This window comes from Paramacrobiotus metropolitanus, unplaced genomic scaffold (genome assembly GCF_019649055.1).
Source record: "Paramacrobiotus metropolitanus isolate TYO unplaced genomic scaffold, Prichtersi_v1.0 Parri_scaffold0000006, whole genome shotgun sequence".
In the NCBI taxonomy this organism is placed as follows: Eukaryota; Metazoa; Tardigrada; class Eutardigrada; order Parachela; family Macrobiotidae; genus Paramacrobiotus; species Paramacrobiotus metropolitanus.
The window spans coordinates 1,038,273-1,049,797 of record NW_026570226.1 but is presented as its reverse complement, the minus strand read 5'-3'; the positions used below and the strand labels follow the sequence as shown (position 1 = coordinate 1,049,797).

The 11,525-nt window shown below is 46.2% G+C and overlaps 2 protein-coding genes across 2 annotated transcripts; both read left to right on the top strand.

Moving 5' to 3' along the window:
* The first annotated feature begins 2,360 nt into the window (after window positions 1-2,360).
* On the top strand, window positions 2,361-7,404 carry LOC129581793 (nuclear pore complex protein Nup98-Nup96-like). Its single transcript, XM_055473033.1, has 2 exons — window positions 2,361-2,770; window positions 4,115-7,404. Exons 1-2 carry the CDS (start codon window positions 2,596-2,598, stop codon window positions 7,282-7,284), a joined length of 3,345 nt encoding a protein of 1,114 aa, XP_055329008.1. The 5' UTR covers window positions 2,361-2,595; the 3' UTR covers window positions 7,285-7,404.
* A 1,730-nt stretch (window positions 7,405-9,134) lies between these two features.
* LOC129581720 (uncharacterized) lies at window positions 9,135-11,477 on the top strand. The gene is made up of 2 exons (XM_055472934.1): window positions 9,135-9,436; window positions 9,816-11,477. Exons 1-2 carry the CDS (start codon window positions 9,274-9,276, stop codon window positions 11,315-11,317), a joined length of 1,665 nt encoding a protein of 554 aa, XP_055328909.1. The 5' UTR covers window positions 9,135-9,273; the 3' UTR covers window positions 11,318-11,477.
* Window positions 11,478-11,525: the final 48 nt, after the last annotated feature.

Sequence of the window (11,525 nt, the reverse complement as noted above, 5' to 3'; positions counted from 1 at the left end):
CAGGCAGCCGGTGTTGTGCGTAATGTACTGTAACTTCTGCAAGCACGTTTGGGAAATGAGGAGCAAGAAACAGATACATGTTTCTTGTACACAGGCTTTTCCTGCATCCGACCGGGGAAGACTGCGTATTTCTAACAGTTTGGGCGATGATATTTCCCACCGAGTCAGTTCATTTGACGGTTGTATTACGGAGTTTTGCAGTTAAGCTAACAATGCGAATTGATCAAGAGCCGGAATGGCCTGAAGAGAGAAGATGATTATCCGCATTTACGCAGCATCACACAGCAGTTGGTCTCCACTCATTTTGTCCGTGTGGCAAAGGGGATCCAGACTCCAGTAATAAGTCTCCAAGATGAGATGAAGCGTTAAGCATACAATTACATGAAAATATAGCTCACGGATAATCACATTACTATCATGCCTCCTCTCTTCTTCCCCCGGCTGGCTCATCATCTCCCACATCCCTGTGTGTAATTCCCGCTTAAGCATTCCATATATTCCCCGATCAACACATGCATCCGCATTCTCAGTGAGCGACATCGCATATGTATTGAAGAAAATTAATATTGTGCGCCTGACGTGGACATTGATCGGGCAGTATCTCCGGCGTGTCTAGTGAGGTGATATCACATATAATACTCGGGTAGCACACAGGAAGAATCACCGGCGGGATCTAAGACCGGGATTACTCTTTCTCTATGTACAATAACCCTAAATGAGTTGGGTAATCGCTGGCGCGCTGCCCATCGAGGAGCATTAAATTACTCACAAGGCAGTATATCTTACAAACACAAGCATCATCGTTCAGGTGTAGACCGGCTACATTTTACTGCTGTATCCTCATGATATAGGCTATTTCCGGTGGCCTTTAGCACTGTCGCACAGTCTAATTGAACCCGCTATTGTTCCGCATTACTCCCCAGATCAAATTATAGTATCGCATTGCTTGAAACTGGACCACATGAGTTTTTAGACACCGCTTTAGAAAAAGTCAGACGCAGTTAAAGAGATGCACATGATACTATTAAGACAAGTTTAGGTAACAATAATTATTCGCATTACCCGTACAAGCATATACCCATAATAAGCAGCGTAAGGGATGCAATTTTGCACGGGATTACACTTAATTTGTTGGGAGCAATTTGCAATCGAAATTGCTTCAGTTTTATAAAATTTGATTGTTTGCGCAATTATGTTGCTGAATTTAAACGTATCATTATATCTGTGGGCACGAAGAAATGTTCTACCATTCGAAAACGATGACCAAACAAACTTTGATTAACATTACATAGAAGCCTAGAATTACTGTTTTTGTACACCCATATTAGAAATTTAAATCAAATGTAGAGAAATTTTCGATTAATGCCACATAATATGTTTGGGACCTAAAAACCCTTAAATATCAAACCCGACCAGCCCCTAAAATCATTTGTTATCCGTTTGTTGCCGAAATTTAGATATCCTGGTTTATTATGATGCTGCTATAAGCAGCGGCAGCTACGCGAATACTGCAATCATGTTTCATTTACCGGAAGTTTACTTTGTGACAAAAAATTTAGAGCTTACAGTTATGTTCTTGTGGTAATTAATGTATTTATACTTGTATTTTCTTTCTTTTCTTACTTGCATAACTGCATATTTATATTGTATAAGCAAAGAAAAAATGAAACAGAATATCAGTGAGGTACACAACTGCAGTACCACATACGGCACAAAAAGTTAACGTCAGGTTGACCCACGAATACAAAATACTCGTAATTCACTAATAAACACTCAACAGTCAGACAGTTTTTTATTTCTGCGCTTTATTTGCATAAGTTACAGTACATGCTGCGCACTAGCCAGTGATTCTATTTAACTAGATTCTGCATTTACAAGTTTAACGATCACTTCAACAGTAGAAAAGTCCGTAATCTGGTGTATCAGCTACTGATTGAGTTACAAACGATAATAAAAGCATTGACAGATGTGCTAATGAATATGCGGATACTATATGTGATTCAATTATCTTGTACAGCGTTATTTTCATCATCTCGGTTACGTCACCGCAATTATGATACATCTGCATACACAACGTCAACCTCTAATACACAGTTCGCTGTCCTTCCCAGATGTACAGACAGACTGGCCATCGTCGCTGTAAAAAATCATTTCACAGCTGCTTAGCTTTTTGACACGCGAACGACCGGGTTGGATTGAGGAACAAACGGATGATCTCAAATATTATGAATAAAGTTTACCTTCCGCGCCGGATTGTCTTATAGCATCCTTTGACGGCTAATAAAAAATTGATCTATAACGCTGTTTAGACAATGGTAGACGAACTCCAGTATCTCATTTTAAGATGCTTAAAACAAACAGTCACCCGTAAACATCGTTATGGTTTGTCTTAGTCGTACTCACCTAAAGTAGATGGTTATACCGCGGCAACGTTTTGTTGTGCGCTATATACGAAATGTTGAATTACGTTTATCTTTGAGCCTTGGATTTTAATGGACAGCGTGTCTATCTATCATCATGAGCCACGGTTCAATTATGTCGGGACGCATCATTTAATGAACTTCCCTGAACGATTACATATCTTCATTATTCAAGATGATTTTAAGATTGCCGCTATCGACATGGATGAACACTGTGATACTATGCATAACCTTTGGGAATGTTGCCTTCGCTCAAAATAGTACTCATGCGTCTACTGGTACCGCATCGACGTCCACTTCTTCTTCTAGTACTAATACTCCAAAATTACTTCAAGGAATTAACCTTAACGGTAAGAGCAGTCTAGATTCATTATTTTTGTAACATAAAAATTATTGTATTATTATGTTACCATGCAGATTATAGAGTAACAAACATGCGTGGCATCCGCTGCTCAGGAAAGGTGTACATATATACAAGCCCATCCAACAATTCTTTGACCGCTGTAAGCGCAGCGCATATAAATCGCGCACAGTAATGCAAATACGCATCGTAGTGTAGTGGCAGATATATTTATCAATATTTAACCAATAATAATAAATTAGATCACAATTAATCACCGATAAAGCCATCATCACAGTTAAAATTATCAGGTTAATCAACAAAACCAAACAGATCGCAGTTAGAATTATCACAGTTAAATTATTAGTAATTACAAAAGAAACAGATCGGTTTATGAACTACCATCCATAAAACGAAATATGGAACGAAATATCAGTACTCAGTTCGAGCGCCACCCGCGTGGAAGACCTTCTCATATCTCACTGGAATAGATTTGTAAAGATTCTGGCAGAATTCTGTTGTGGCAGACATCACCCAGGCTTCTTTTATCAGATGACGCAACTGCACCAGGTTCTGTGGCTGGAAAAGGGTGATATATTGTTTCATCACAGTCCATAAATTTTCTATCACGTTTAGATCCGGAGACCGCGCGGGCCAGTCGGCCACAATGATTCCCTCTCTCTCGAAAAAATTTCGTACACTAGCCGCCGTATGGATATTGTATTGCAAAGCAAAGATAATACTGTTACAAAACTAACAAAAGCATAAAATTATTATCAATTATGATGGCAATAAATAATGCCAAACATATTATAATATATATCACAGATACAGTAACTGCAACACATGCAGATTTGTTGCTTATACGCAGACCCATGTGGCGTGACGTGTCGAAGCACATTAAATGGCTCAAGCCCACGTTTCTTTAAATTCCCGCTTACAGCGGTCAAAGAATTGTTGGATGGGCTTGTAGCTTGACAGTTAAAAATTCCAGATTTCTGCCATTGCATAGAAATAAATCTTTATGTAAGCAGAACAGTATTAAATCTTTAAATGTTTGTTTTAATTATGAAAATAGATTTCTGACAAAGCATTTATAATATACGTTCTTTGAAGCATGTGCATGTTGGAAAAGATAAGGTTGGTAGTGTTTCTTGCGTGTTTCCAGTATACATGTACAGAGCACATACAGAGTACTAATATGACTGTAGACTTTCGTTTCACGAAACGGGATTTTGCATATAAGGTTCGTATGAGTTCTTGTAGGAAGTTTGTAAACACAATGGACTTAATTTTAAATTGATGTGAAGAAATATTTGTCCTCTTGAAACCATTGTGATTTATGGGCACACAGGAACCGGTGTATTAAGCGGCATTCCCATTCCGACAATGTTCCCACCTGTGATTACTCCCATTTCTGAAACACTGCGTGTCAAAACGGACCCGGTCGCCTCTCAGGAATCCACCACCACAGCACCGTCGACCTCTTCACCATCGACACCAACATTCCATTTATCTGACCTCCTGGCGGACAATGCCACGCTGGCATCTCTACTGGCGGCCGTTATCAACACGGCCAATAAACAACTGACCGTTCCCAGTCAAGCGTCCAGCGTACCGGCCGTGGCGACCGCCGGGGTCGCAGCACCGGCAGCGGGCGCCGCTATATCCGCTAGTCTTCCGGGTCAGCAGTCTGGATACAGTGCCGGACAGGCGGCTCAAAGCGGCCCGTCCAACCTACCCGGACAAGTACCCCAGCAACCGGCACCCGCTCCCGTAAACCAAAACTTCGCGGTCCTTCCAGCTGGTGGTGCATACGGAGGGGTCGGAGTCCAGACACAGCCAACGGGAATTAACAGTTTCGGATTTTCCGGGCAGCAGCCGTCTCAAGGTGTCAACGCGGGAGGAATCATCCAGCAGCCCAACACGTTCGCAGGAGGAAACACAAACTTTAATACTGGTAATCAATTTTCATCTAATCAGAATCAAATAACCGGTGGAATATCCGGAATCGGCGGCAACCAGTTTTCCGGCGCTCAACAGAATCCAGCACAGCAGAATCAACTCAACAACTTTGGATCCAATTTTAACCAGCAAATGCAAAATAACGTGGGAGTGACCAATCAGCAGCAGTACCTGGGACCATCGAGACCTGCCAGTTCATACGGAAGCGGAGGTACAGTCGGCATCCAGCAAGCACCGATGCAACAACCGGTGCAGCAACAACCTATCCAGCAGCCGCAGCAGCCGTTACCGCAAAATCAGCAGGGTGGTTACGGAGTTGGTAATATTGGTCAGCAGCCGATCCAGCAACCGCAACAACCCCTGTTGCAAAATCAACAAGGCGGTTACGGAGGCAATAATATCGGACAACAGCAAATCCAGCAACCGCAACAACCGTTGCCGGCGCAGAATCAACAGGGTGGGTATGGAGGCGGCGGCGCTGGTCAGCAGCCGATCCAGCAGCCGATTCAGCAGCCTCAGCAACCCTTAATACAGAATCAGCAGCAGCAGGGTGGTTACGGAAGTGGTGGTGCCGGTGGCATCCCTAATAACAATTTCCCGCCAACATACGCCACGCCCCTTCCAACCGGATTCACCGCCGCTCCCACGTTCCCGCCCCAGCCGTTAACGGGATTCACCGCCGCACCGACGCCACCCATGAACTTACAAACGCCGTTGCCCATTAATTCCAATACGTACAACCAGATGACCAGCGGCTTTCCTCTGCCGGTGGGGTACTACGCCAGTCCTCAGCAGTCCGGTCCCGGAGGTATTCTGCCGCCACCCACCACGGGGTACGGCGGCGGAGCCAGCATGCAGCAAGTCGTTCAACCTGCCGTCAATAACCAGAACGTGAACAATAATCAGCAGCCGAACAGCGGATTTAATGCTCAGAGCGGTAACACGCAGAATGCCGCCGGCTACAGCGGTCCAACGGCCCAGGCCAATACGGCTTTCCTGGGCGGCGGCGGCGGCATTAGTGCTGGTGGTGGATTCCAAGGTCTACAGCCGGTACAAAATACCAACGTTAACAGTCAAGCGCAAAATCAGCAACAAAAACAGTATGGAACGGGACCGTTCGGCAGTGCCGCCCCGCAAGGTCAACAGCAGCAGCTGGGCACTGGACAGCAGCCCGGGCAAACAAACAGCCAAGGAAACTACGGGAGCAGCAGTTACAGTGGTGGTGTGCCTAATCAGCAAGTCCAAAATCAATTTGCGAACCAAGGGGGTAACACTATCCAAGGAGGCCAAACGGGATTTGGTGGAGTGGTCAATAGTCAACAACCTGTGCAACAGCAGCAACAATCTGGGTTCGGCTTTCAGGGAGTACCAAACCAGAATCAACAAATCGGTCAGCCTCAAAACCAACAAAACCCGAATCTAGGATTCGGCAACAATGTCGGCAACGTAAATTCGGGAGTGTCACAGCAATCTGGCTATGGCAACCAAAATAATATCAATCCAGGCGCGGGAAGTTTCCCACAGAACACCAATATCGGATCAGTTGGTCAACAGGGAATAAATCAGCAACAGCAGTTCCCTTCAGGTGTCCAAAACCAGCCAAACAATCAAGTTCCCGCCATTCCCGCTACACCCAACCAAATTCAAAACCAGCAAGTCCAGCAGTCAAGCATCAGCGTTCCCGGTCTCCAGGGCGGCTACGGCCAGGCATCCGGCGGACAGCCAGTGAACAACCAACCGGTACAGATTCCGGCATCCGCTCCGCCGGTTATTTTATCCGCCGGTCAAGGTGGACAGAATACCGCGGCTTCCATTCAGACTCCTATCCCACCGGCAAATTTAGGGCAAAATCCTACCACTGCCATCACCGCGCCCAATGTGCTGGTGCAGAATCCGGGCACAACCACACCCTTTTCGGGATTCGGTGGACTGGGATCACTGGCACAAAGCATTCAAGAGCAATTAGGCGTAACGCGACCCACCACCACAGGTCAACCAGCTACCACATCGTCCAACCCGTTTCCGGTCATAACACCGACGGTACAGCCTGGTGTGCCGGTGTCAAACACCATTGCCACGAGTAACCAGGGAATTAATACACAAGTCGGTTCGGCTGGGGCTGGACAGCAAGCCACGTCAAATCAACAGATGCAGCAGCCATCCGCACAATTTCCTTTGGGTTCGCAGTTCGGTGCGCAGCAAGCGACGGGTGGCCAACCGGGTCAACAGATCAATCCGGCGTTTGGCAATGCTCAACAGACCGGTGGTCAATTTGGGTTGGGCGGAGTGAATCAGGTCACTCAGCAGCCGCAGACCGGGGTGAATCAAGCACAAAATGTGGGAAACGTTGGAGGATATAATACTGGTTCTTTGGGAGGCGGTATCCCGGTGAGTCAAGGCATTGGCGGAGGATTTGGACAACAAGCTAGTGGAGGACTGCAGAATATCGGCACCGCAAACACTGGTGGTGTACAGCCTGTCAATACCGGACAACAGCAGCAGAACATTAATCAGCCAGTGACCTATGCAACTTTGAACAGAGGAAATTCTTATCGATAATTATAATACGTGATACAAGCTATTTGCAATGTTTTTTTAGTTGCTGCCTAATACTTTTAAATGCTTTCTTCGTTTTGCAGAGATTTATGACCAATGGAGCTAAAACGTTATTAATTTTGCCTGCCACAATAAAACAGATCGAATATTGTGTACACATAAATTGTTCCAGATTACAGAAATTCGAAAGGCATTTTCGTACAGTTGCAGACAGAAATGGCGAATTCGAAGTCGTATTGCAGATTGTACTCCATAATATATATATGTTACATACGTATGTACAGAGTACGTCGCGAATTAAACTGACTTTTAAAATAAAATCCGTAGACTATCGAACTGTGAATTTTTCCGAGTTTATCGGTAACTGTATTCCATTTTGATTATAAACCGCAAACCGGATAAACGATCAGCGCAGTCACTAAAATGACTTAAATGTATGTTACAACAGAATACTATTATTATCGTACATAGAGAAGAACCTAGAAAGAAAATTCCAAATTACTTTTATTGGTTATTTTCACTAGTTGTCAGCGGATGTCATAAATAGAACTTGAAGATTGTATACGTGTTCAAGAAAGAACGGTAAGGGCGTAAGGCAAAGAAACGCTGGAGAGCTGTAAGTTTTTTTATTACTGGAAGTCTTTTAAGTACCGAAACTGTAAATCGCAAGTACTCTAGAAGTATAATAATGAAACCCCAAGGCATGGTAATAATCATTTGAGGAACAACAAAGCTAAATCAAACAACTGGAAAGGTCACAGGTGAATTGAGAAACTTCCAAAGATTACTAGTACTAGTGGCGGGCCTTCAACGTGGTCAGTACTCGTACGAACGGAAATCAAGGAATGAAACCTTACACTGTTCCCACTGCCAGCAGTAACAACAGATCTCTGTTGTACTGGCCATTAAAATTACGTACATAATGTACTTACTGGCACGGCACAATCAGGAGAACTGGGATGTTCAGCACTGAATAAAGTGACAAGTGCAACAAATTACTGCAACCGCTGTGAAAAAAGTGTTGTATGAATCTCAAATCACAGTACAGACACTAGAGGAATTTTTGCTGGTGACAACAATACTAAACTGTCGATACTGGAAAAAATAAAATATTTTGCAATTATGTATTGTACACTAATGTAATCGGCAGACTGTTATCGTTGTCTTTATTATGCGATCAAGCACTCCACTTCGGTGAAGCAACAGTTTCCACGCGAAATTGCATAAGAAACGATATTTCCAAAAATTCTCCATATTGTTAAGTGGTCGCCGCGCACAGCCAGTGCATTATTGACCATAATTAGGGTTTGTGTCCGGCCGACTCCGGCGTAATCGCGGAAGAGAAGACGGCCAATTTGTAATCGGTGCGACGCGATGGTTGACACCAGCGAACCGGTTGGCGGGGATGATGAGATGCACAGATTATCACATAATCCCGAATACAAACAACGAACTAGCATTGAAGTGCTGCATAACAAATGGCCTGCGTAACCATCACGTCCATATTCATCATACAATATCCGAGCGAGCGCGGGAGCTGCTACAAACAAACAGCTGCCCCCTCCTCCGTTCGAGACCCCTGCACACACACACACAGTGACAGTGCACACATACACATCCGATGCTGACCAATACCAATTGGTGCAGACGTACGTGCGACCGACGGCCACGTTCTTGACCGCTGGTAAACAGCCGGTTCTAGCGTGTCTTGTCATAATCAGTGATTGTGGAGTGGATCCACTGCTGACACTGGCAGTTACGATCGTACTGTATGTGTGATGTCTGAGAAACCTCAGCAAATGCTCATCTCCTCTTCGCTACTTCTCATCGCTATTTAATTCTCACGACCGTTAGGCCAAAGCCATCAGTCCCCGTGTCTGTTGTCTGCTAATTCAGTCTTGGTCAACTGTCTCTCTAACAGCGACAACTAACCGGATAAAGGATTTTTCATTTGCACCACTAATCCAGTAAGAGCAAGGACTAACGGCGAGAATGTCGCAGTGGAAGAATGGTGTTATCCTGCTGGGAATTTCCGCATTCGTCCTGACCATCGCTACCGGCCAAAATGTATCAGATGCAGTGGCAGCCGGGTCATCCGTCTCATCCCAAGTCGCCGCGCCGGCGAATGGCCGCGTGAGACAAGCTTATTCGTCAGGTAAGCAGCTGACCCCGCTAACGTGTACGTACACTGCTTATCAATATAGCCGGAGGTCACCAACCAAAGACAGGAAGGATATCTCCATTAATTTATGTAGCTACACATGTTGTATAGGATAATAAAATATTAATTAAAGTTAGTACTCGTATCAGTTACAGAGCTTTGCAACAATTTTGTCCGGATCTTTAGCTAGTGGTTACACCGATTATGCTGATCCGGTTACTCAAATTTTTCTGAAAGATTTTCCCGAATTTTCGCTAATAGAATTAAAAGCGTGCTTTTCCTCAAGTTTTTTTGGTTTTTTATCCAATGTTTGTCACACTTTGAGTATTAGTTTAGCTGGGAATTGAGTTAACTAGTTTAATGACGGTTACAGGATCAAGCGGAACTGGATCTAATTATGGAAGCTCCAGTGGCTCGTCATACGGCAGCGGATCGCAGCCCGCATCCTCGGGTTATTCCTCCGGCAGCACGGGAGGATTATCCAGCTCACTTTACGCCAGTGGAAGCAGCGGCCTCGGAGCGTCTGGTTCGTACGGCGGCATGGGCTCTTCCGGCTCATACTCTAACGGTCAAAGCGGTTTAAGCTCGGGATCTTACGGTGGTCAGAGTGGCTTGAGCAGCGGTGGTCAATATGGCGGCCAGTCTGGATCTGGACTGGGCAGCAGTGCGGGTTACGGCAGCAGCCAACTGGGAGGAGGATTGTCCGGTGGTTCATACAGTTCCGGCATGGGAGGCGGTTTCGGAGGTCAATCAGGATTAAGCGGCGGCTCAGCGGGATACAGTAACGGTCAGAACGGTTTGAGTGGCGGTGGATACGGTGGCAGCAGTCAGACGGGTTTCGGCGGGATGCAAAGCGGCTTCGGTGGTGGACAGTCGGGATACGGTGGTAGCCAAGGCATGAGCAGCGGTTACGGAGGCAGTCAAGGCATGAGCGGCGGCTATAACGGTGGCAGCCAGGGTATGAGCAATGGTTTCAGCGGTGGCAGCCAGGGTTACAATGGTGGCAGCCAGGGATTCAGCGGCGGCAGTGGATCGTATCAGAACGGCGGTGGTTCCGGCATGAGTTCGTACAACGGCGGCGGCTCCAGTGGCCTGGGAAGTGGATCGTATTCCGGAAGCGGCATGAGCAACGGCTACAGCTCGGGCGGTTTGGGCGGCGTCGGTGGGGGCTTCGGGGGATTATCCGGTTCCGGCATGGCCTCGCAGCTCAGCGGCGGGAATGGCTACAGCAACGGTGGTAGCAATGCGTTTGGCAGTTTCGGAGGGATGTCGGGATTCGGAGGCAGTGGTAACGGGGGCCAGTACAGTTCCGGCATGAGCGGCGGCAGTCAGTACGGTAGTGGAATGAGCGGCTCTGGCTTTTCTGGTGGCGATTCGGGATCCTCGCAAGGATATAGCGGTGGAGGTCAACCTTCCGGTTTTTCCGGTATGAGTCAAGGTTATGGATCAGGAGGACAGCAGCAAGGGTTCAGCGGTAGTGGCTACTCCGGCAACGGTGCCGGGTCATCTGGGTCATACAACTCCGGCAACTCGGGATTATCCGGTTTCGGCAGCTCCGGTGGAATGTACTCCGGAATGGGAGGCAACGGAGGATCATTTTCCGGTAGCAGCGGTCTCGGCGGTGGCATGCAGCCGTACGGCGGTGGTAGTTCTAATGGATCCGGATACAGCGCCAGTAGTCAGATGTCTGGTGCAACTGGTGGCTTGGGATCCAGCTTCGGTCAGACAGGATTTTCGGGCTCGAACGGATACAGCCAACCCAGTGCCAGCAGCGGTCAGTCCGGAGCAGGATATAGCTCCAGCAGTGGCCTTTCAAGTGGCAGTTCTGGAACGAATTATGCGGTACAGTCTGGAGGCAGTCGCGGGGGCTACTAAATTTGTATGCCACATTGTTACGCAATATGATTTGTCTTTCTGTCAAGTTTTGCTAGCTGCGTTTGGAGTAGTCACAAAGTTGTTAGTCCAAAACTTTAGAAAGTAGTTTTTTTTATACAACGAACTCGGCATGGATTTGTAATCACGGAAATAAACACAAGGAAACCACATTATTGCAACGAATACAAATACGATATCGATACTTTAT

What these genes read in the sequence shown, in the direction of transcription:
- LOC129581720 (XM_055472934.1), top strand. Translation starts at nt 9,274, where the DNA reads ATGTCGCAGTGGAAGAATGGTGTTATCCTGCTGGGAATTTCCGCATTC. An exon ending in GAGACAAGCTTATTCGTCAG is followed by an intron (nt 9,437 to 9,815) that starts GTAAGCAGCTGA and finishes TGACGGTTACAG; the next exon opens with GATCAAGCGGAACTGGATCT.
- LOC129581793 (XM_055473033.1), top strand. Translation starts at nt 2,596, where the DNA reads ATGATTTTAAGATTGCCGCTATCGACATGGATGAACACTGTGATACTA. An exon ending in TCAAGGAATTAACCTTAACG is followed by an intron (nt 2,771 to 4,114) that starts GTAAGAGCAGTC and finishes ATGGGCACACAG; the next exon opens with GAACCGGTGTATTAAGCGGC.